Source organism: Monopterus albus, unplaced genomic scaffold (assembly GCF_001952655.1).
Source record: "Monopterus albus unplaced genomic scaffold, M_albus_1.0 scaffold26.1, whole genome shotgun sequence".
NCBI classification, from domain to species: Eukaryota; Metazoa; Chordata; class Actinopteri; order Synbranchiformes; family Synbranchidae; genus Monopterus; species Monopterus albus.
In genome coordinates this window covers 2,977,670-3,003,740 of record NW_018127906.1, presented here as the reverse complement: position 1 = coordinate 3,003,740, position 26,071 = coordinate 2,977,670, and the positions used below count along the sequence as shown (strand labels likewise).

The following is a 26,071-nucleotide window of genomic DNA, read 5'->3' as shown; positions in this document are numbered from 1 at the left end:
TTTACCTGTGTTCATGGAATAAATCAGCACTGTTTTGTAGTTACTTGGACTGCCTCGTCTCTCAGAGTCAGTATGGTTAAAAAGTACCGAGTACAACAACAGGGAGGAAAAAAAAAACCTGTGTCAAACAAAAATAACACTCCTATAGGAGCAGTAACGTAAGAGGTGTCGAGTTCTATTTGGCTGGTGTGCTGTCCAGTAGCATCAATCTCAGTCACTTGACTCTTTATTTACAGAGCACAGTTGAACAGCACTAGTCCAAAGGGCTGTTTTAGAGAGATGATGTATATGAACAGCAGCTTCTTCCGTTAAAGGGAGTTTTTCCTCCTTGCTGTCACCAAGTGCTGCTCAAGGGGGTTTGTTGGGTTTTCCTTATAATAGTGTAAGGTCTAGACCTCATTATGTTGTTGTGAACTGATGCTATACAAATAAAATAGAACTGAATTTCATTTCCGCCCCTCAACTTCCCTGTCATGACGTAGAGCAAGTTTAAAATCAAATCAGCTAATGAGGAGCAGAGATGTGCGGAGTAAGATTCAGTCCAGTTTCATCCAAAGTACAAAAAGTGCATAAAAATTCTTTGTAAAAAATCACATTAATAAATACAGAAACCGACACAGTACTGTGTCTGACTGAGGCTGAATGATGACCTCACTACATTAACACATTTAGATTTGCTGTTCTAAAAACTCACACACTACTACACAACATTTAATGATAATCATTTGGTGTTTTTCATGCTCTCTCCAACGTCTTTTGTTTTGGTTTTTCTTCTCCTGCAGCCATGTTCACAGTCATGTGCTACAATGTGCTGTGTGACAAGTACGCCACGCGACAGCTGTACGGCTACTGTCCGTCCTGGGCCCTCAACTGGGAGTACCGCAAGAAAGGCATCATGGAGGAAATCACCAACTGTGACGCTGACATCATCAGCCTGCAGGTAAACGAAGGCTCCTCGCTGTTTGAACCAGGTGTGACCTTTACAGGTTACTATCTCACATGTCTATGGATTGCACAATAATAATGGGAGCAATAAACATGAACTTTGTAGATGTTTTTCTACATTTGGACTGGACAAGATCATGGATGTTTTTCTACATTTGGACTGGACAAAATCAGTGTTTCTGCACTGTCATTCCTCTAATAAGTGTTGTTTGTGGTAGTTGACTACATACTTTTTCTGAAATCATATCGGTTGCTTGTCACGTCTTTGGTGCATGTATTTTAAATTCTATGCTCATCTTTGCACAGTCAGAAATAGTTGCTTTCTTTTTTCTCAGGGATGAGATTTATGACACTTTTCACTCACATTTCACAACCTTACTTCATGTCATGATGTGTTTTGAAAAAAGTCAGCTATAGTGTAAACCAGTTTACAAATCTACAGCCATGTTGGTGTCTCTATCAGCTTGTATCAGCTTGTACTCGCGTTTTGAGCTAAATAATAACATGCTCACAAGGGCAATGTTAAAATGCTGATGTTAAGCCAATGAAACATTCACCAGTTTAATGTACATTGTTAGCATGCTAACATTAGCTAACTAGCACAAAACATAAATTATAGCTGAGACTGAAGGGGAGGTCACTAGCTTTGTAAATGTTTTGTCATAAACCAAAGTATGGGACAGTTTAACATTTTGAGCGGATGATACTGTTACAGGAAAAGTGTGTGTGTGTGTGTGTTTCACTAAACTCATTAGGATTCATCAACGTGGAACCACAGGACAAAATCCGTCCAGTAGATGTTAATCTGCAGGTGATGCTACAGTAACAGATTTCTCCTGTGGTGATAACAGATGTCTGTATAGAACGTGATGGCAGTCCCTCTAATAACTGTTCAGATATTTCAGTGTGGACCGGCTGACCAACATGACCATGTCTAGAGCACGGCTAAAAACTGTCAATGCATCATTGGACCACACAGAATCCATGCCTGTTTGATAACTTTGTACAGTAGAGGAGAGACTGTGTAGCTTTCAGGGTCAGGGTCCAAAATAAAGGGTAACTCTACTAAGCACAGCCTGCTTTTGACTGGCTATGATTTGATCGTAGCAGTTTACAGTCTTGCTGTAGCTCACTGATGACCTATACTGAGAAGGTCTCTGCCCACCATCTGCCCCTGCACTGACTTCTAATGACCAAGCGAGGATGATTCACTCAGCTCCAGCAGAGTGAGGCTGATCTGTTGAACTGTTCAGTCTCTTCAGTGCTGTAATGATCAGAATGTACTGTCTGCACAGCTGCTATTGACTGCTCACCCCGATGCACTGTTCTCCTTCAGCACAGCCAAGCCACTGTCTGCTGAAGTAAATGAACAGACACATATTAGTGATTAACTGTCCTTGGTTTAGGTTCCAACTTTTAGGCTAGGGAACTATGTTTGTTTTCCAATGGCTGGAGAGGCCCTTATTTGCAGTTAATATTGCTTTCAACATTTACCACATCTTTAATTAACTTAGAAGCTACCTGCACGTTTCAGAAAACTCTCCTGGTCAAGGAAATCTGGAGTTTTCATAGACTGAGTTTCTGAAAATCTAGAAGCCGAATAGAAAATGTGCAGTTGTGTGTAGTAGTTGTGGCCAAGATCAATTTCCCCTTGAAAACACTAAAGTATCTTTTATCTTATGGAAGTGTGGGGCCATGGTTTACTGGAAATCATGTTGTTTAGCTGGTTGGAAATAAACAGCATCAAAACGGAAAGTTCTTTACAGCTATGTCCTACGTAGGCTTGGACAAAGCTCCGAATTCATCTTTGAAATAGGTTATAGAAATGAGAGATTTTTTGTCATTAATGTATGACAGGAATCTTGTTTTTAATGTGGAATCTAATGAATACACTAATGTGTAAACCAGTCAGTTATATTTTCCACTTACGTCTCACTGATGATCGCTCTTTACAAAGATCGTTCATTTGCTCTATCTCGCCCCGTGTCTGCAGGAGGTGGAGACAGAGCAGTACTATGCCTTGTTTCTGGAAACACTAAAGGAGCGCGGCTACGACGGCTACTTCTGTCCAAAGTCTCGTGCCAAACTGGTTTCTGAACAGGAGAGAAAACACGTGGATGGCTGCGCTGTGTTCTTCAAGACTGAGAAGTGAGTTTAAGAGCTTTACTTGTTATATTACTGAATCTGCTTTTCATGCATTTGAGGGTTTTTGTATTGGTTGCATACCCAGAATGTTTACATAGATGACTTTGACCACATCTGAAATTTAGGTGCAGGTTTTCAAAGTCCTCCATATTTATGCTACTTTGTGGATGTTTGTGCAGGTTTACTTTGGTCCAGAAACACACTGTGGAGTTCAACCAGGTGGCCATGGCCAACTCAGAGGGCTCAGAGGTCATGCTGAACAGAGTGATGACCAAAGACAACATTGGGGTGGCCGTTCTGCTCGAGGTCAACAAGGACATGTTCTCCGGTGGTAAGAACATCACCCAAGTCAGAGGATGTTATGTTACTATCCCTTGTTCCCTCTTCCTAGACCAGTACACGAAGTGGGCCGCTACACACTGGTGCACAGTACTGGCACTTCTACGTTTGGTGTACCGGGAGTTTTTCTTGTGTACCAGCATTTCTCACAAACTGCTGGTGTTGTGTCAGTGACTGTCTGCCAGAAACTGACTAAGGTCCACGGGAGTTGGAATCAAATCATAATGAAATGCAAGGATTAACTTGACCTGTATACTTGTGATCTTTTGTAAAACTTGATCTTTTCAGGAAACTGCGAAAATAAAAAGACCATATGTATTTTGTGTAATACATACATAGATCCAGGGTAGTAAAGCTACAACTGCCAGTTGTTTTCATGATCAGTTAATGTGCCAGTCATTTTAAAGCAAACAACTGATTAATTGATCCCTCAGAAAAACATGAGAAAATAGTGAAAAATGACCATAATAATTTCCTAGCACAAGGTTCCATGATGAATTCATTGATGGTTTCAGCTCTGTATGGTTGCCCTGTAGCAAAAACGTGCCAGAAACGAATCAAACATGCCCTGTAGCAAAAACGTGCCAGAAACTCAGTGAATCAGTGAAACTGTAGTCAGCTACCCGGAGACAATCCAAACTGACATGTTTGACAAATACAGAACAAGAAAAGGCTGCAATGGCAATTCTTGACAGCAGGTGTCACCACTTGACTTGATTAGAAATGAATAAGTCTATCAGACTTCAAAGTTCAGGATAATGCCAGAGAAGAGGGCGATACTTTGTAAAAAGTCTACAGAATGCTCTCATTAGTGGTGTATTCTGGAACATTCATGATTGCAAGATGCACCAAAACAGTTTGTTTCCTGCTCAGATGTCATCTGTTTCATAAATCTGTTCTGCTACGGTTTGTTTACTGGTCAGTTCATTCATAAAGCTTTGCAGTGAGGAGTTTTGCTCCTTGTGTTTGACATGTACAGTAAACCAATTTCACTCAGATCACATTCTGGTTATAACTGAGGTTTTCACATTTCTTTTAGGTTTTAACATTTTAATAATTCCTTTTAGAGTTATTCTATCTCTCTTAAACACTTTCATTTCTAAACGTTTTAGCCTTTTTGTCTTTGTGCTGTTACACTGGGCCTCATTTCATCATTTTTTTGTACGCCTTCATTGGCTGCCATTCGCCAACATAATCCAGGTGTTTCTTCTCTGTACTAAGGTATGAAGCTACCACAGGAGAGGCAGCTGATGCTGGTGGCCAACGCCCACATGCACTGGGACCCCGAGTATTCGGACGTCAAGTTGATCCAAACCATGATGTTCCTGTCGGAGCTGAAGAGCATCACTGAGAGGGCTTCGGGCTCCATGGTGACTGGCTCGCCAACGTCCGACCCGTCCTCCATCCCCATCGTCTTGTGTGCTGACCTCAACTCGTTGCCTGACTCTGGTAGAACTGCCTCTCTTTGCAGGAACCTCTGTTAACATTTCAGTCTCTTAGTCCTCCTCAGTTTATTCTGCTGCGAAGTTAGTTTTGTATGTTGTTATTAGGGTGTCATCTCTGGTTAACGTGACCAACCATTTTGTTTTCTTCAAGACAAAAACATGTTTGAAATATTTAATTTTTTAGGACTTAATGTGCATTACAGCTGAGCAAGAATACTTGCACACTAATCAGCACCTTGATTTTCAGAAAATAATCACATAATAGATTCAGGGAGAATTTTGGGGGTTTTATGAAATGTTCAGGATAAATGTAGTGCACCTTTACAATGACAATTTACTTTGTGTGATCCAGGTGTAGTGGAATACCTGAGCAACGGAGGAGTAGCCGAGAACCATAAGGACTTTAAAGAGCTACGCTACAACGAATGTCTGACCAATTTCAGCTGCAACGGCAAGAATGGCAACTCAGATGGAAGCATCACGCACAGCTTCCAGCTGAAAAGCGCCTACGACAGCAATCTGATGCCTTACACCAACTACACGTACGACTTCAAGGTAGAAACCTGCTCTATGCCTTGCACAGTCATCATTGTGCTGTGTCAAGCTTTTATGGGTCACTGTGGTTTAAAGCTGAGTTTCTAACAAACAGAGAGAGTCTATGACCTACATTGTGATCAACGCTTCCATCACTGCAGCTCAGAATAATATGAGGAGATTCTGTGTTGATGGTCTTTTATTAGAAAATCCATACACTGTTCAATATTTCCTACAACTATAAACGGTGATACCAATGAAATGGACTTCAGGTGTAACTCCCCTACACTGTCCGCTCTAATCAACAACTCCACCTCTTTCACATGAACATGCTCACAGGTTGACAACACAACCCAGATGTTATCCAGGACGTCCAGTGTTGGGCTCAGTGAAGCCCAATGACCCCAAGCTAGTTAGGCCTCTGATCCTAGTTGGATAATGTAGGAGCTGGGTGTTGCATGAGGTCAAATCTACCAATTCAACGTAGTAAAATTAAATACACAACTTCTGTCCTGTGATCATACCAAGCATCAGCTAAACTTCTCAACCCAAAACAAAAATGAATGATTAGCACCAAATCCATAATATCTCTGACCCTGTTTTTGCCACACTACGAACTTAGTACAGTGGCATTTTGAATTTGACTAGAATATACAGTAGTTGCAACCTTTTGTCTAGTTGATCATTAGGTTAAAGGACACACACTAGTGATTAAAAACCCAAATCTAGCTGATGTGATGGGGTGTTTATATTGCAGCCCTAAGGCAAATTCTTTTACAGTCACAAGAAAAAGTCATGGCACTGTCTTGCAAATTTCCTGGTTTTCTGCATAAATCGAAAATGTGATCTGATCTTGTGTTCGATAAAGACATGAAAGATCAGGACTGCTTGTGTTTTATTAGGTTAGAAATATTGTGTTTGTTGATACTGGTGACCTTGGTGAGGATCACATTTCATGACCACGACTTTTTCTTGCAACTGTATGTGGACTGGTTTTTATCATTGACTTTTTTTTTTTTAAACTTGTGGGCGGTTGCAGTAGGAATGGAAAACCCTGAACACTGCTGCATCAGAGGTACTCCATTCCTTGACCCACATGAGCTCTACACAACACGGCACAACTTTCTTAAGCTATTTTAGATGTGTTGGTGGGAGAATATGTATTTGAATTTGCTTTACAGTTTGTGGTTTCTACTCTGAATGAGTCATTCAGGCAGATGTCACAGATTTTTATTTTTTTCCTTTTGGCTCCTTGTAGCCAAAGGACTTTCCCACCGGTCTTAACCAAACCTTTAACATGCAAAAGTTCTTAGAGAAACACAGAGCTCTCCTCTCAAGATGTTTTTTGGATGTTCATGAACAAAGAATCCTTTTTTTGTGTCAAGGTTCAATTTTCCTTGAACTATTTTATTGCCTCTACAGATGCACAGTCTCTGAGATTCTAGTTGTTTACAATAGTATAAATGAATTAACTCCTTGGGTGACTAATTAATGGCGTCAAAGGCAGAACGAAATGAGTCGAGATCATTAATGTGACAAAAATATCCATGTTGCAAGTTAATCATATTAGTACTCATATCACTACAGTACCTAAGCAGCAAATAGGGGTTTTTCCATTACAGGAAAATACCAAAATGTGTCAGGCTGAGTAATGGTCGTCACAGGTTCTGCGTTTGTTTCCACTAGAGTGCGTCCGTTTTGGAGGTGCATTCTGGGAGCTAAATTTCAGCACCCTGCAGGAGGTAGTACTAAAATCAAGTACCAGGACCATAAGGGGAGGAAAGGGTATGCGCTCACATAGCAGTCGCCAGTGAGTGGTTAAACATCTGCATCTTCACACCTCAAGCATTACAAGCACCTAGTGTAAACACAGCTGACTGTGTGTGTGAGAGAGGAGCAGCCCCTACTTCCTCTAAACAGAGACCGACACTGTGCCAGGGGCATCATTCAGTACTGTATAATAGCAACATTGTGGAACCGCTGCTTTGCATTAAGGGAATATTTTGACCTTTTGGGAAAAGCACTTTTTTGCTTTTCTTGCTGAGATTTCCGTGAGAAGTTCAATACCACTCCTGTAGCTGTACACTTAATATGTCGCTACCTAGCTGCCAGCAGCTAACCACAAAAACTGGCAGCACAGGGGAACCCCTTCATCACAACTCGAAACATGCTGAAGTCGGATGCCCAGCCCTAACTTGATATCACATGATGTCTTTGTGTCTCCAGGGCGTAATCGACTACATCTTCTTCTCCAAGACCCACATGAGTGTCCTGGGCCTGCTGGGACCGCTGGACAGTCAGTGGCTGATTGACAACAACATCACTGGCTGCCCCCACCCCCACATCCCCTCGGACCACTTCTCCCTGCTGGCCCAGCTGGAACTGCACCCTCCCCTGCCCCACCCACTCAATCCAGGGCTCAACGGGCTGCACCTGACGGTCCACAGGTAGTGCAGCCTGAGGGAGTCCTGCCCACCCTTCTTGCCCCACCTCCCCACCTTTTACACTGTTTCCCCAACCTCAGCTTTATACAGGACCCTGTACAGTTTACCGATCATGTTAAAACTCAGACCCCACTACCACTGCTAAGGCACACCTACCCAAAAGGAGTGAAGTATTTGCCACATTCATTGCTCCCTTTTGTGTTTTTGCACACTGTATATGTTTGTCTTATCTTTTCTCCCCTTGAAAAGGCTAGATACCAAATGTTGAGCTTGGGATGACGTTAATATGGTGACCCCTCATGTCAGGATGTTTTGGTCTTAGATATGATCACGGTCACGTCTATATTCAGCTCCCACAACAACAAACCTTCACAAATACTATCGATTTTTAGATAAGTATACTACACAAATGTCAGCAGCTGTGAAATATTCTTTTGAGTAAAAACACAACAGAATATTCATCCTGCTCCACAACAAGTATGTTGTGTTAAAACTCAGTCACTGGGAACCTGCTATCGCTCACATTAATGTATTTTAATACAAACAGGAGCACTACAAACAAAACTAAGTTGCGAGCTGCACGAGGACATGGAAGGTTTGATTACATCAGTAATTTATGTAAAAACATAAGTATTTTAAATTCTGATCAGCCAAAAATACAAATAATTACCTGCAATTTTTAAGGTTAAAAGTATAATTTAGGTGTTTTTAAAATTAATGTAATATTGTAACACTAAATTGGTGTGTTTCATTTGGACTCTAGGGCAGGAAATCACTGTGTCTTTTTTGGTATTTTGTCTTTGGTCACAGCACCGCTGATGACTGATGTTGATCGTGTTTGACGGGGCTTTCAGGTCTGACGCATGCCTTGCTGAAAATAATGAGTAATCTCTCACATCGTTGTTTGTCTTATCAGATATTTCTTGATGACATTTTCGTATCATGTCAGATTGTGTTACCTGATCCAATTTTTAAAAAACTGACAAATCTCAGCCTGAAATGGAGTCTTGGGTGAGTCATCCTCACTACAGTTTAAAATAATCAACTAGTGAGTTTTTTGCCGCACTGTGAAATAATAAAACCAGTCAGGCCAAATGAGTGCTCCAATCCCACAATTTTGTAAGCAGTGCAGCCATTTTACACCCATACTCTTTGACTTGCTCTGAAAAAGTCATATTTGTAGCACAATCTTGGCATTGACCTACAATGTGCTTTAGACTTTTAGCTTTTGAACGCCTAGTCTTAAGAGTACTGGCCTGTTTTTCCCCTCACCTGGCTAGCCAAAGAATCTGTTTTGTCAGTAATAAGATAATGTTTATTTAACGTGCCAGAGGGAAGACTTCTGAGAAGGATCTGCTATTGATTTGTGACTAGGAGCTGAATGTATTTACCAGGTGCTAACTATGAAATTAGTTCTTGGAGCCTCTTAATGCCAGATTCCCGTGGAATCCAAACCCTGCATTGTTGTGTTGGACAGTTGGAACAAATAGCCCTTTATGTAGGTTGCAACTCAGGACTGTGCTATGCATTCAGCAGTACCTCTGTCAGAGTCGCACTGTATGAGAAAAACCAAACAGGGAGCTATTGTCCTGAAAACTCTATATAAGCACAGGTAATATATGTACTCATATACATATATATTGTTATAGCTGTTGTTGTAGAAGTCCCACATCTCTTGTCCATTTTTGATAAAACCACTGCTTTACTTTTACTCCAGTCCCCAAAAAATAACATGGGAACTTCAAAATTGTCAAATTTTTGAATCATCAGAAGGTGCAAAACCTGTTGATAGTTTTAGTTTGGTTTTGTATAAGGCTTTTAAGAGAGGCTCGAACACAGACTGGCAGGATGACTGATGCAGTGGTAAGACTGGGTATCAATACTAGCACCAATATGACACAGTACCCGAGTGTCATTACCTATACAAAAATGATAATTTTTTTGCCATTCTTGTCTTAAAATGCTTGAGAAATACATTGAGCTACAAAAACCTGTTTGTTCTTTACAAAAAGGGGCCAAATGTCAGAAATGTTTAATGTCATCTAAAAACCAAACCTTTGGCTTGGGACACACATAGGGTCATGAGATAAGGAGGTAGAAAAATTTCAATTATGTTTATATTTGGGAATTTTCTTTAATGTTTGATTGGTTTGAGTCAGACATCAGTCAAATTTGTAAAAGAGAAAGTCAGTTACAGAAAAAGGGTGGGAATCGCTAATCAAATCTCAGCCAGCCATATGACTGCTATGCTTAAAATAAAATGCAGTCGAAATTTGATAAAAGTTACAATTTAAATGAGGAACCGTTGATTACAGAAGTAGTTTAATGATTAGTTACCCAGTTTGAGCTCTGAGTGCTTGATACTTTGGTACAAAAATAAATAAAATGCTGCAGTTTGATACCCAGCTCTATCTACGCAGCGGGACACTACACATACACTCAGTGTTTAACATATCCGGCACATTCCACACTGTAGGGGGCAGTAAACCCCGGCCTTGAGACTGAATTAGTTAAATTAGTCAAATCATGTACTCTGTTCAGTATTTGAAATGAAAAGCCTTAAAATAATTATTTAGCGATACATGGTGTCAGCACCACATGGCACCAGGTAACCTCAGCTTTAAACCGCAGTCAGACCAGTTTAGCCAATGAGGACGAGCGGTATCGACTTTGCTTCAGTTGCACATGATCTGACGCTCACGAATACGCCTCCACTTCTGGGGAGTTGTTCTTTGTGAGCATTTTGAGGCCTATACTTCACTCCTGAACTCACCTTACAGGGTTTTCTTATTTTGTACAAGAGATATAATAAATTAAACTGTCTTTGATAACGGGGCATCGCTCACATCTTGGAAGGGAATGTACCATTCTCCAGATTTTTTTTCTCACGAATCAAAGATGTACTTGTACTTGTTTTCTTTGCCTGATGTTCTAGGGTCTCATATGTGAATACCACCTCCACATGTCTCTGATGCTCATGTAGAGACAAAATGTCTTTGCCCAACTTTGTTTTTGATCCTTGGGCATTTTCTGTCTCTTGCTAAGATGCAGTCCTTCAATTGGTACTTTGTACAATTCAGTATTACCAAGTTTTTGAGAAAAAAGATAAATGTTTGAGGTTTGAAAGCAGTTGCCTTGTTTGCTTTTATTTCCGCAGTATGCATTTAAGCATCATTTCAAAGATGTTCAGTCTCTGACATGATGCTTAATCAAAATTATTGTGGTTTTCATCTCTTTCTATTTGACGCTTTACTTTTGAGTTTTCCCAAAAGTGGTTTTCCAGATCCTTTTCACATTTCATCACACACATCATCCAACAACCTCAGCCACTTCTTTTACATATGCCACAATAATATCCATTTATCATTACCTGTAAGCATTTGATCTGTTAATTTCATCTCTAAGAGCCCACCTCTCATATTTTTTCTACAAACAACGTGCCTAGTTTGTACAACTTCTCCAACAGCAGCACTGCCCATGAGAAAAAGACGCTCAGAGAATAATCCAGCACTATAATCCAGCCAATCATCTCTCCATCCTTTCATCCCTCCCATCGTTCCTGAACCAGCTTTGGGGATGAGATCATGAGGAATTGAAACTGAGGAACCACTGCTGACCTCTGATTGTTTTCCATCTTTTTTTTATCAAACATCATTTCTATCTGTAACGTCAAGGACAAATCCTCCTCAGTTGTCAGTGATTTCTACCAGACTACTCTCATTGTGAGTCGGTCTTTTCTCTGTAAAGAAGTTGCTGTATCTTTCACAGGATTATCATGACCATCACTGCATGCAGTTTCTGAATGTAAACATCCTGTTGTAAAATATCTGGCCCTGGTTTGTTTGGTTTTATTTTGCTTCCATTGTTAAGCTCACTCAGGCTGATTTTACAGCAGTTTAGTCACTGAGGTTATTAGTCGGCATGTTCACTCGAGGTTTATCTGACAAAGTGTTTAGCATTTGGATGAAGAGTTTGTTGTTTTTAATTTGCTCTAACATGCTGAATTTGAAGGCCACCAACTTGGCCAGGTTGCTGCTGCATTCAAACTGGAAAACAGGAGCTTTAACGGTACTGCAGAAGTGTTTTCTTCCTAATGTATTACCCTGAAAATAATGAGAAGGAAAAATAATTCTGAAACACAACAAAAAGAAATTGGATAAAATTGAGATTAGTCAAAATTTGACCTGAGCTGGTAAACATTGTTTTTGTTCATATACAATACTGCTCACAGGTTAGCGCACATGTTAGTTTTCTGAAATCAGGACATTAGAAAATGATGATACCATAAGATTTGGACTACAAAGCAGAAAAGCTGCAAGTGTGGTGTCAAAACACTTTCAAAAGCCTTACTTGGTTTGACTTTCAAACTTTCAGTTTCCTGTCTTTCCTCCGAAACTGTTATTCAGGCAATATGACACCAGTCAATAATGCCTGGTTGTTATTGAGCAGACCTCTTTTATTCATGCACAGCAAGTGAAATGTAACTGGATGAGGATGCCCACCAGCAGTCACCAGTGAAGGTGCTACATTAGTTCTCAAAAGGATTTTAAAGAACTGCAGTTACACTTGTTCTGCATAACAGTATTAAGTTTCAGCTTCCAGACCACAGCTCTTCACCACACTGGTTTTCCATGCTCCCACCCCCACCTCAGGCAGGAGGTAGCAGTCAGTGAGCACTTGTTTGGAAGAAAAACCTACCGTTTTGTGGTGAAGAGCTGCTAACATTAGACATGGCAGGTTTTGTGTTGTGAAATCCAAATATGCGTCATGTTTGAGAATTAAAGGTCAAAAACATGCAAAACTACAGTGACCTACATTTCTGTTTACATACAAGGAGCATGGAAGTTTGTTGAACATATAGTTGATGATGGTGCTGATTTTCTTTGACTAATAGAGGGAAAAGGACAAACCAGATACAGATACAGCCTTTGTAGAGGTCCTTTTTTGCTGCTACACTTTGCAATTAAATGATTATTTAAATTAAGTTAAAGTTAAAAGTGAAGCTGTGTTCTCCGCTCTGCATTTTTAGAGGCCCTGTGCAAATACATCATTTCACTCTCATCTAAAACAGTACACAAAAAAATTTAACATCTATCAAAGGAACTAAATTACCTTTTTTGTTTGTTTTTGTAAAAGGTAAATTGAGAAGTACAAACCACAGGATGAAATATGCATTATATAAACTAAAGAACTATCAATCTAATTGTCATACGTTCATATAATTTAACCCTGTAAAGCCTGACACATCAAAAAATAACCAGAGCATTCAAATTTTTTGGAAGTGAGAAGTTTATTAAACCTTTTAACAAAATCCAAAAGAAGATTCAAGATTTTTATTTGCCATTTATGCATCAACAGACAGTCCAGGCATACAGGAATAAATGTGCCATATTATTTTATTTTTTGCATCACATTTGATACATGGGGCATTTTGGCAATTATTTTTTGCTCAAACTCGCGTAGCAAATATGATACAAATGGTTTTATAGGGTTAAAGAATTCCATGCTTCTTTGTAAAGGTATAAACTTAACATCATTTACTCAACAGTTATAAAGTGCTTCTTAAAGCAACAGCAAATAAAAATAAATGCAGAGATCATTAAAAACAGCAATAAGACATGTTTTGTCAACAACCCAGAATTTTCACCAAAGGGGGATTTTTTTTCTCTCAATTCACAGAAAGCTGAAATTTTGGAGATAAAAGTTTTCACTTAACAGTGATTTCTTAGTTATTTTTGGGGCCTCAGTGGCTCCTGAACCCCCCACCCCCTGCTTTACTAAAACTGTGAACCAAGTGGACCCTCCCCTTAAATAACTACTAATACAGTCTCTTGAAATAATATGTGCAACTAAAGAGAAGCTGGAATAGAATATAAATCTGAGGTGGAAACCCATTTAAAAAGCCCCCCAGCTCTTCCACAAAGTTTACAGTAACCACCCTTTAGCAAAGTAACCCTCCCTCCTGTTTGACACTTCTCTTCCCTTAATCAATAACTGTATTGATCTCATCCCTGGATCAAAACAGCAAATAACAAAACACCAATAAATTAGTTTACATTAATGAAATCAGGGCCACTACAAAGGCTACAGCAGCGTTTTATAGGAGAGCAGTTACACTTCAGTTGAAAGCAAACAGGCTCAGCAGCACCTGTATCATCTCTTCACACCCCTCTAGGCAATAAAAACTTCAGTTTTTGGAAAAGGCTTTTTGTCTGTGCTTTATTTCTTTATAAAAAAGACAATTCATAGATACAACAGAAACATGTTAGAAGTTACAGCACCATGTAAAATGTAATTGTCTTGTGGACAGAAGCATTCACATTTTGTTAATTTTTTTTTTGTTCATTATATGATTATTACTTTTGTTTCACAGTATTTCAAGAACATGTGTAGGATTATTTCAATAATGTTTCTACCTTGCTTAATTAGTTCTCCAATATACATGTTTTAAAAGATAAACAGCACAGTTTGAGTACAATTATTAAAGGTCAGTACTTCAAGCATATAAAGAAGCACTAAGACCTTATTATAAACTTAAATGGAGCCATTGATCAGTAATCCGTTGTGGCCGGCAAAGCAGTTCCACTGGAGTTCTCATCCTCCCTGTAATTGGAATAAAAAATACAAAAAACATTAATTAAAGACCGGAGTGAACAGCAGTAACTCAGAAACCAACTAGAAAACCCGAGTGCTGCTGAATAAGCACTCACACCGCTACACATACAGTAGTTTAGTGCTGTATGGTGAACAGGGATGACTTGATAACCGAGCGGATACAGTATTATATGATTATATGGGTCTAGTAAAGTGCAAATTTTTTATTACCATTAGTGCAAAATCTGATGGCGAAGACAAGAAAGAACCCTTCCTTTGTCACAGCCAATCCTTTAGATACAACAAAATGTCAGTAAATACATGTGTCATGGCAGAGGGTGGAGAAAATTTTTGCTCCCTTTGTTTTCAACGACACAGAAGAAGTTAACTGAACTTTTCCAGTGTCAAAATAGCACTTGGTCAAAAATGTAGATGGTGTCTCCAGGTTCCCCAACTGTTGTCCCAGCTCACTGTTGATGGTTCCCAGTTCACTTTCAAACATCAACAGTGGGATGGAGGGTAACCAGTGGAGGAAACCCAAAAGACTTCTCCCATGACCACCACTATACACTGCACAGTCAACTTCTTCTGTTTAGCCACTAACAAATGTTTTATTGATTCTTGGGTTTTTTTTAGCCTAATTGTTGAGTTTATAAAATATCTGAAACTTGTTGAAAAACGTCCATTTCTATTTGAGCCAAAGGTAAATTATTGAAATTGCTTACTTTATCCAAACGTAACTGTTAAAAACGCAAAAATCAGCTCTGACATGCATGTGGATTAATGACATAAATGACAACTTGCTCTACAAATTATTTCTATTCTAATGTAACTTCTTAATAATCGAATCAATATTTGTAAATTGAAACAATTTTGGTTTTACATAATGTATAACAATACAAATCACTGATCAAATAAAAGCAAGTCATTACTTTGGCAAATTCGTGAGCAGGTTGTTGAGCCAAGGCGCCTGTGGGTCCACACAAATTTTAGAGCCGTTCTTTCTGATGACTCTGTGGAGAAAAAGAAGAATTACATTGTTTACACAAGTGTAGAAATTCTCACATTGCACATGTTTGATTAAACTTGTCTCTGCAGAGTTTTTTAACACCCTGTTACTGCTACTTTTACTTTAAAGATCTGAATACATCTTCTATTAATACATTAGTGGGATTATCTGAGGCTCAGTTTTAGTGAGACATTTGAAGGTAGAATGAACTAACAATACATGTTAAACTGTAGGTGCCCCTTTTTAATTTGTGTCTCCATATGTTACTTCAGTAAAGCATCGCAATACTACTTTCACCCACAGCTCAATATTCCTCACTCCCATCAGAATACAAGTCAGAACTACTATATGTGATCCTGGCAGCAGCTGTAACAAAACAAGGCCTGCAACATTTCTTTACTACTCACATGATTTCAGGCTGCCGGCAGAGTCCCGAAATAGGAATCACCACAATTTGCTTGATGTTCCTGATGCGACTGCGGGTTGCCCGTAAGCACTGACACCCTGGTCTGGAAAAAGCTGGAAAAGAATGAAATTAAGATTCTACATATCTGAAATATATAAAACAAACAAACAAACAAACAAAACCTCTGTTTCAACTTGTTAGCTTCTTCTGGAGCTCTCATCCTCAGCAGATGGAGTTTGCTCACTTATCATCGCATGACGCAAGTACGAAACTTAGGTCACGTGATAACAGTTGGTACTATAGCCCATATGAGCAAACTACACGAGAAAGAAAGACCATGAAATGTGGTTGAAAGCTCCTGAAAAAGCGAGCAAGAGGAGTTGAAGTTAAGATTCTTTTTTGTCAAACAACTGTTTCCAGGGTGAAAAATGTCCCCTTTTCACTCAACAAATTGTAACCATTTATTTTCAGCTATAATACTAAAATCGATTAGTGTTTTACTTTATTAATATCCACATAGCAGCATTTTTAATAAGTAGTTTGTGTTTTACAACAAAATGATGAAAAGTAGAGTCAAAAAAGAAAATTAACTTAAAAAATATGAACAAAAATTAACAAAATGAAACATTGTAGAAAAATGAACTAGTATACTTTGTGTTTTCTTTTCTTTTTGCCTGCCTACTGCCAAATGTCACAATAAATATGTAAAAAGATCTGGTGTTAGTGAAACACAAACAAAAAAAGTATCTAATAATATTTAGGCACATTATGTTGTCCAGCTTTACAAAATATCATTTTATGCAGATGACACCTTATTGTTTCATTAACTTAGTTGCACAAAAGAAAACTAAACTGAGAGAAAGCAATCTGACTAATCAGTCTCGTTAGTTGAGAAAAAAGTTAAGAAAACATAGGGCAATTACGCCATTTACTGGTTGAATATTAAAAACAAAAAAAATCTTACCATTCAGAGTGGTGATGCAGCAGCAGAGAGTCAGAACAGCCAGGATCAGCAGTGGTTTAGGCATCATCTTGGCAGTTGTTTTGATCTTTCAGCACCAACAAGGATGTGAGAGTGATGTGAGAGTGAATGGAGTAAAGTCTGGGGTTATAAAGCAGCAAATAAGGAAGTGGATAGAGGAAGTACTCTGCACTTTCCAGTCTTGACACAACAAAATGTAAAAATTGTGGCATCTTGATTTTTCAGGGGGTTTCTGCTGAATAAGCTAAATACGGGTTTTATTTCTTCTATTTTTATTAACCTTTCAACCAGGTTGCCTCATCACTGCAAGCAAAATCTTGGTATTTTATATTCATTCACTGTTATGTTTGCACAATTTCTGGGTACTAATCACATTGACACTGTGGGATGGGAAGTTTCTCATTTGCAGGTTTTAATACCAGACAAGTCTAATTTGCACAGTGAGTGAATCCTTGTCTGACAATGACTTAGGGTGGTATGAAAAGCAGTGGTAGTAACAGAGAGTAAGAAAGTGAATAATTAGTTTTTCCCCATGAATGACAGACTTAACTGACCAACAACATTAGTGTTTTTTGCTCTTAAGACATTTCTATATCATCAAACCAGCTCTGTCTGGGCTCATAGAAACAAATTTAATTAGGATTACAAATTACCAGATGAATACTGATATAAAGATAAACTCATGAATCCTTGGTGTTCACTGTTATGTGACATAGCATCTGCTGTTGGTAGGAGACAGTTTTCTAGGTCTGCACCCAATTATTTGGAAATTCATTTGTTGGGTAAATAATTGCTTTTCAATTTGAGTATTCAAATATTCTAGACAGAAGAGGAAAAACAACACGATGGAGACAGCATGGTCTGCTAGCTGCAGTGGAATGATATCTGTAATGGAAAATGTTCAAGGAAATCTCCAAATAGGCCTACGCATTAGTCAGATATTCCAAACCTGAATAGAGACTTTATTGCCTGAAGAAACATCAACATTTAATAAAGCAGCATAAGACCAATCCAAGGACAAATTATTCACAGATTCATTGTTCCTGGATCAATAGATCATTAGCAAACTGTTAGGATTGGATTTCAGGAGTTAAAGTTATTTTTCTACTTATCATCAGTATTATTTTGCTTTTATAATGGAAAAGTTCAGTATGACTATTTGTCTGTGTTTCATTAGCAGCTCCATATATCAGTATTAACCTAGCTCTAGTAGTATTTCTTGTCTTCTTGGTGAAATGTGCATAAATTGATTGCAGAGATAAGTGTCATCCTGAAAACTATAGATAAGATGCTAACTGCATGTCTACTTTCAGAAACACCTGAAAATACCAACACACACGCACACACGCTGCTTATTCAAACATTCTAGAAGATTTGCATGAACCTTGTGTCTAGTTCATGTTGTAAGTGTAGAGCCAACAAATTAGAATATAATATGAGATCATATCTGTATGAACCGTGTATGAACCTCGTGTCCTGTTCATGTTGTGAGTGTAGAGCCAACAAATTAGAAGATAATATGAGTTTCACCCATGTTCAGGGCAGTCCCAGCCCGAGAAGATATATGTGAATTACTTCCTATTATCAGAGCTCTTGGAGACTTGTCATCTCTTAGAGCCCAGCGCTGTAATAACTCTGCATTTAACCAGAAGAAAATAAATCTACGTAAAGCTGATTCCTGTTTCCTGAGTGTTACTTCTTGGGGCCTTCAGATAAAAGAACCGGTTGAATCTAAAAAAACACTGTTAAAACACAAACGACACCTCTTTACTGTAGTAAGGCCGACAAACAACCAGCTACAAGCCCCCCCAGCCAGTCTAGGCATGAAAACATCTCGGTGACAGCAAAAGTCACACAGAAAGATGCCACAGTGTCCAAGACACCAAATCACAGTGTAGCCACAACATAGTGGGCTGCCGGTGGATCTATATTTTAATAGAGCTAGTTTTTACAGAGCTCATTGTTGTATATAATACTCTGAGTATTCTACTCTCCAATCAGTTTTACAATAACTAGTCCCTGATTCTGATCTGAGAAATGCTTATACAGTACATTTTGCAGGAGGCCTAAGAACATCTGCACCAATCTGGGTTCAATCCAGTCAAAATAAGGAACAGAAAATACTGGCAAGATACTGGAGGGTACCAGGAACCAAACTTGTGCAGAGCTGCACTTCTGTATTTGCCTCAGAGGTCCCAGACTGATAACCACATCCTTTTCTGGTAAGTAATTAATTGAGGGGACTCTTATCTCTTCCAAATTTAGACTGCAGTTCCCGTTTATGAAAATAAGATGTATAGCGCAAGATTAAATTAGATGATGCTCAGTCATGTACAGTAAAACATGAACCCTGTTGGTATCATGTTTGACCCCCAAACATTCATAAGATTAGAAAGTTTAAGGTTGAATTGTAAGTGTATATTTTTATGAAATAATTCCACTTGCATTTAATCAAGTTACCCAAGGTTAAAAATGGATATGGATATGGATACAAGCACTACATGGGATATTTCTTTAAGGATTTTCAAGGATATATTGTTTCAGACCTACTGTAATAGCTGACAGTAGAGGCCAAGAGACAAACTAATCAGGGATTTTGCAACAAAAGCAAAAACAGTCTATAAAGCAAAGAGAAAGACAGTCCAGCACAGGTTAAGTCCAAAATGAATCACTGTCTACATTTTCACAAGTAAAAAAATGTTCAGATGGAATCATGGTACCCAGGGGTCATGTAATAGCACAAAAGGCATGTTATGCACATAACGCTGCCTCTGACAACCAACGCCTTACTCCATTCCTTTTCTTCTTCTTCTCTGGGGTCAATGCAGTTTTACTAATACTACTACTTTTAAAAACATATTATTGTTGTATGAACATGAATTTGTTTTTGCCATCAGATTTCCCATCATTGTGAATTCAATAAAATCCAATAAAAGCACTCTGATCTAGTGGCACACTGACCACAGACTGCACGGATTTAATCAACTTTATTTTAATCTGGGACTAAGGTGGACACAGGCTCTTCAGCACAAGACTGCATTATTTTGGGAATACCTTAGTGAATGTGCTGTCCTGCTCAGGAAAGAAGAAGAAAGAAGGGAGGAGGGGAAGCATGATTTGGAGGTTTGAGGGCCCAAAATATTAATTTCAGGGAGCAAATTACACAATTTGAAGGTGTTTAAGTGAACAAAAGAACTCATCTGTGAGAATTATTTAACAAAAACAAACCAGCCTCCTTTAGATCACACTCTGGTATGGTGAGGTTGAACTTTTCCAGTTTTTCTTTTATTATCAGTGGCTCAAAATCTGGGCTCTCTGTGCATCGCAGCCCATTCAAACCACTTTCACATCACATCACCAAATCATGTGGACTGGAGAAGCTGGGAATCGACCCGCCAACCTTCCAGTTAGGAGAAAATCTGCTCTACCTCCTGAGCCACAGTCGGCCCAAACCTACTTCTGTTTTATTACATGGGGCAGCTGTGGCTCAGGAGGTAGAGCGGGTCGTTTCCTAACCGGAGGATTAGCGGTTCGATTCCCAGCTTGTCCAGTCAACATGTCGAGGTGTCCTTGAGCAAGACACTGAACCCCAGTTGCTCCCGGTGATGTCACCGGTGTGTGAATGCTTGGGAGTGTGAATGGCTGAATAATGTGAAAGCGCTTTGAGTGTGCTGTAAAAGCATAGAAAGGTGCTATACAAGTATACGACCATTTGATTCTGATTGGCCAAGGGGAAGACAAATCTATTGTTTAAACCATTTCAGATTGGCTGTGCTGACATACCCAGAGGACTGATGTGCAGAAAATAAAATAAGTCAGAGATTAAAGCTGGCCTCAGGTGGCACTTGAATGAATAATAAATCATCTGGACTCTTTTTTTAAATTATGTTTCTATCAGCAGACCACAAACAACAACAAGATGGGTGATCCTGATTCTTAACACTCTTTTAAGTTTAAATTTTTTATCTGTGTAAACAGCTAACTACTGATTGAAACAAGAGTAGCTCATTATACATTTACATATTTAATTATAACCAAAAATAAAGATGTCAGGATTTCTGAGGCCACAATGACCTGAAAGTATCTGAAGAGGAAAAAAAAAAGCTAGAAATAGAGAAGGAAAATGCTCCTGTATTAGCTGAGTCATGCACACATGCAAATATTTTTACAAAACCGATCCTTCACACCATCTCAACAACAAACTGGTGTGACATCTGATAAAGCTTAATCCTGGAACTGGTTTTGCACAAAAAATGCATCAATTATGAGCAACACTGACAAGTCTGCATACTGTGTGGTGGCAATTTTTATAATAGCACCCCTTAAGTTCTTTAGCTGATGCTTTGCATGCATCTTTTCACAAAGGGCCCATATCTTTACATTCATCATTATTATCCTTGGCCAGAGAAATGTCATACAGCTGTAACTGTGAAGCTATGAGCCTGACAGTGAGAAAGTAAAGGTAATCACTCCAGTACACAGCAGATGTACACAGTTTTTTTTTTAACAATGACACCAGAAAAGAAAAACATATCTATTTTGTCCATGGCAACAGCTTGATCCTGACGTAAGAGCATTCCATCGCTGGTCCAACGTCGGCTAAGCTCGTTAGCTCGTGTGTGTACTCTCTGGTGTGTCATGGTGTGTTCTGTGTATTTCATCGGAGCAGCAGGAAGTGGCGCTTGGTTCACACTTCGCTGCTGTGTTGTTTCAACACAGTCTCACTTAATCAAGGTGTGTGAGTGAGTGAGTGAGCTGGGCTGGGCTGGGGTGCTTAGCCGTTGTGTCTGGTGGTTCTGGCACCTTCTTACATACACTCACTGAGTTTTAAAAGATATTTTTCCACAACAACTGTATTTATTATTAGTGTGAAAAAAATAGATTAAGGTAGTGTGGAAGAGATTTCGGATTAAGCCTCTGCTGTCCTGACTACACATATGAAGCCAGCCCAGCAGTGAGGTCAGGGCCACTTTCACACAGACATCTAAAGTCATCACAGAGCTGTCTATTTTGTGCAAGTAGACTAGATTAGCAGGACTAATTTGCCATGAATTCTGGGTAAACTGAGTCTTTCAATCTTAAAACCATGGCTGACCTATTCAGCTCTGTTCATCACAGCAAAAAATGTTTGTCCTCTTGAAGAATTCAGCAGTTACAGGACAATTTACTGGGGAAATCCAGCAAAGACTTGAAGTAGTATTACATCTCACTGTGGTGCTGACCTGTGGCAGAGCAAACAATGTTCTCTGTGTTAAGGTATATCTCTATTTGAGATGTACACATCGATTGGCGGAGATCAGAAATGTCCAGTTTTCAGCGTGACCGGCCGATCACTATGAGATTTCCGATTCTGTGTCAATCAGATTTAGAGACAGCCCACATTGCCTGTGCAGTGGCACAGACCAAAACACATAGCATGTTCAGCGCATAGCGTCTTGCGTGCACCTTGAGCAAGGCACACGCTCGTGTCTGTACCGGGTGCGTGTCCACTCGTGCATTGGAAGTGCTTGGTGCACAAACAGCACACAGACGAGCTACAGAAACGACTTGGAGAAGAAAAATTACATCCAAAACCTCCGACAAACAACGCACAACGAGGGAATCACTGGCTACACAGGAGATGTATGCATATGTACAGAGAATCCAACCCGTGGTGAAACACAGTAAATACAAGCTACACACACTTCAAAAAGAACTCCGTGCTCAGTAGTAGCAGGCATTCTTCTGTTTCTACTACCTGTTGCACCTGTTTATATTTGGAGAAGTACAAATGAGTGAAAGATGGAAAATGTAAAACTTTAATAATTTTTTAATTACACTTTTTCATTAACGAAAGGTTAGAAAAATGTCTGTGTATGCTGTCGATTACAGAAAGAAAGAAAATCGGAATCAGAAGGTCAGACTTAAAAATCTGCAATCGGTGCATCTCTACTACTGATCCTTGGTAGCAAAATTAAGACTGGCCTAACACTACAGACAGGTCTAAAATATCTTTGTACAACTGTCTGAGATGCCCAGGCTTATCTTCCTTTCACCTACAGACAAAGAAGCAGACTTTGTTTCATTTCCCCTCAATTTCAAGAGAAAACCAAATTAAGGATTTCAGTGAAGACTTTATTTTGCAAAAGTAGATGAAAAGGTCCTGGAGAACTTCATGTTAAGTTGTGCGCAACTCATACGTCAATGAGTATGAGGGCTGCACACTCAACTGCAGACGGTGCAGCCCTCATCAAATGACCTCTGCCACTACCACTATGTTTAGGCCACTACACCAGCCTCTAAAAGTGAAACCCATCTGTCTACCAACAATGGAAACCACACATTTACATTTCCCGACTTTCACCGTTAGAATAGGAAAAGAGTTCATGGTGAGTAGAGTGCACTGAATGCCTGACTGCTTTGTTAGTTTTCATACATGAGATAGGTACAACTGCTGCTTCACCAGCCTGTTTCTTTCTTTCACTCATACGTAGGGCATGTTTACCCTATGTTCCTCAGGGCCTCATTCAGACGTACCCACAACAATAAACAAGACAAGGCTTAGGGACCGTCTACAAAGTGCAACATCAAAAAGAAATAATACAAAAATATTCATTCTTAGGGTCGCCTAGTGTCACCAAAATCACTTAACCCATCATTGGTCTCCTGTTGGTTAAACCATAACACTTTCGAAGCTAATGAATAGTTTTGTAGTAACTTGTTTTGGTGCGGCACAGCCCTCTAAGCAACCGTCTCACAGCCGCTGAACATACGATATTTCATCAAAATGGCTCGTCTTGATAAACATTAGGTTGTAGCTCGTTGTCTGTCAGCCCTTCTACAGTAAAGAGGCATTGTTTAGGTTTTAACCGTGTTTTGCTTATTGATAGGGGAGCTTTATTACATTTTGATATTTTTTCCAGGTAAGAAAGTCACCATTTAGATTTAGGATATCTGGTCTTTCTATCTGAGCAATGCGTACGCTTCATGTGAGAAGCAGCTAGTGGACCAAACTGTCCACATTGGGTTCTCTTTCTTCTTCATCACTGGACTCAGAACACAAAGAAATTTCCTGCCATCTCGAATATTCAAATAATAAAATTGAAAACTGCTTAGCTAACCAACAAACGAATATCGGAATATTTGAATAACTGGTCCACTTTAAGAAATTCTGTTTTTTTTTTGTTTGTTTTTTTGAATACATGAAAAATCTTCCATGTTGGATAGTCACATCTCACATTTCTTTAGTTTCCACTTGGAAACAAATGAATCTTCTTTGCTTCTTTTATTCAAAGAAACTACACTGGCAGTAGGGTATTCACATTTCACACATCGTTTTTCACAGTAACTGTCAGTCACAGTTGCCTACTGGTGTTAACAAGATCCAGGAAAGCTGCTATACTTTAATGTTATCTGGATCTGAGCTGTCAGTAATTGGCATTTTCATTATTATAAAGGTGTCAACCACAAATCTGCTCAGCCTCAGCAGTTGGCAAACATTGTGAAACAAATGTGCATCCTATCAGCCTAAAACAAAAGCAAAACTTGGAGCTTTTGTTTTGCTGCAATTGCTGCCCACTACGGTTTGAAGATAGTTTTCATTTTACTGCACATTTATGCTACAGTCTCACCATCACCATTTTCAGCAGCATCAGCAGCTGTTTCCAGTTAAACACTCAAAACCACACTGATAAAACCACCTCCTCATCACCAAGTGCTGGAGAAGAAAGGGCGATGCCTTGCAACTAAACAGCTACAGTATGTATTATTTCAGCAGTCGGTGGAGACCAAAAACAGAGCTGCAGGAAGTGGACATACATTAAGCATGTGAATAAAACACAATGCCAAATGAATGGTATTACTGCTCTGGCTGTGGTCGAGCACTACAAATCCAAGTCTTACTATTAATACAGCCCACACCATTAAATCTTGCAAGTCATACAAAGACAAAGTAGGAGTTATAAAACCTCTGTGATAATAAACCAAAAATCATCATTGTCAGTATGTGTATGACAATTTGCAGTGTACAATTGCGCATGGTTTGTTACTGTTTTAGGAAGAGGTAGATGCTATGTCACTAGTTGCTTATAAAGAAGAAGGAACATAAGTGGAGTAAGTCCACCACGGAAAGTATGCAAAAGATAGTCGTAGCAGTTATCGTGATAATAACTGATAATGATTTTACTTGCCCAAGTACATCACACACACAAGGATTTTGTGATTCAAACCCACAGCCTTCCAGCTGGGAGGCAACTGCTCTACCACAGTCAAGTCATAGAATTCTTCTAGCTATCTTGATATGTTTCTCAACCATTATTATTTATCGTATTACCACAAAGTCATTGTGACAGAGACAGTCACGGGCCTGTGATACAGTTGCTTCCTTAAAGTTAACCTAACTGGTAATCCATCTTCCATCAGGGTTCAGTGTAGCAGTCACTAGAAATAGTCCAGCTAGACTAAAGGACAAACATTTTCTCAGGACTGTGTGGGACTGTCTCACTGTCCCGTTAGTTTTGTTTCACTTGCTTGGATGGAGCCACATACATGGCAGGAAATGCAGGTGTGGCGTTAGGTGTAGTATTAATAATCAGTCTGAAGGCCCTGCTATTGTGCATGCCCACTAATTGTAACAGAGACATCATTCTTATTAATAGTTACATCTTGATTTTTATTGTAAAAACGCCTGCCATAACAAATTCTTACCTTAAACCCAGGATGCATTGCGGCTGACTCCATAGGAGAAGCCATTCCGCGTTCCTTAGCCAGGGGCGTATGACTTTTTAAGGCAGTCACAGTAGCTTCTGAAAATATAATACACAAAATGTCACTGGTAACTACTGATTAAAACCTATATTTAGGCCTAACAGTTAGCGTTAGCTGACTAAAATACAGTCAAATGTTGGAGACTAACGTTAGCATCAATTAGCTAGCTAAGGTGACGTTTCGCCAGTGCTAGTAGAACTTAATTAGCATGAATAAAAACTGATAAATGCACTAAGTTTCAACGTTACAAATAAAAACTCAACAGATTGTGGATGTTAATAACCGCAGCCACATCTTAAAAACAAAAGACTGTTGTACCCGGTTCTTTTAACCATGCTAACTCTGAGAGACGAAGCAGTCCAAGTAACTTCAAAACAGTGCTGATTTATTCAATGAACACAGGTAAAAATTAACATTACACGCTCAGGTATCTTGCCCCTCCAACATGCACGCAGGCAGCTGAAAGATGAAAGACCCTGAACC

The 26,071-nt window shown here is 39.2% G+C and overlaps 2 protein-coding genes across 4 annotated transcripts in view; one reads left to right on the top strand and one right to left on the bottom strand.

Annotated features, from left to right (window-relative positions):
• The window catches only part of cnot6l (CCR4-NOT transcription complex, subunit 6-like), a 17,122-nt gene extending 7,373 nt beyond the window's left edge, over positions 1 to 9,749 (top strand). For both annotated transcript variants that reach the window (XM_020595125.1, XM_020595126.1), the window contains exons 7-12: positions 783 to 940; positions 2,939 to 3,093; positions 3,270 to 3,421; positions 4,651 to 4,878; positions 5,227 to 5,429; positions 7,635 to 9,749. In XM_020595125.1, the coding sequence (XP_020450781.1) occupies positions 783 to 940; positions 2,939 to 3,093; positions 3,270 to 3,421; positions 4,651 to 4,878; positions 5,227 to 5,429; positions 7,635 to 7,859 (1,121 nt within the window). In that variant the 3' untranslated portion in view covers positions 7,860 to 9,749. The remainder of the gene's footprint in view (positions 1 to 782; positions 941 to 2,938; positions 3,094 to 3,269; positions 3,422 to 4,650; positions 4,879 to 5,226; positions 5,430 to 7,634) is intronic.
• A 4,433-nt stretch (positions 9,750 to 14,182) lies between these two features.
• Positions 14,183 to 26,071, bottom strand: part of cxcl13 (chemokine (C-X-C motif) ligand 13) — a 12,322-nt gene continuing 433 nt past the window's right edge. The window contains exons 2-7 of one of the 2 annotated variants that reach the window (XM_020595129.1): positions 25,529 to 25,626; positions 16,826 to 16,910; positions 15,863 to 15,974; positions 15,379 to 15,459; positions 14,678 to 14,737; positions 14,183 to 14,455 (exon numbers count right to left, since the gene is read on the bottom strand). In XM_020595129.1, coding sequence (XP_020450785.1) covers positions 14,680 to 14,737; positions 15,379 to 15,459; positions 15,863 to 15,974; positions 16,826 to 16,910; positions 25,529 to 25,573 — 381 coding nt within the window. In that variant the 5' untranslated portion in view covers positions 25,574 to 25,626 and the 3' untranslated portion in view covers positions 14,183 to 14,455; positions 14,678 to 14,679. The remainder of the gene's footprint in view (positions 14,456 to 14,677; positions 14,738 to 15,378; positions 15,460 to 15,862; positions 15,975 to 16,825; positions 16,911 to 25,528; positions 25,627 to 26,071) is intronic. The other variant, XM_020595130.1, reaches the window with a different exon arrangement.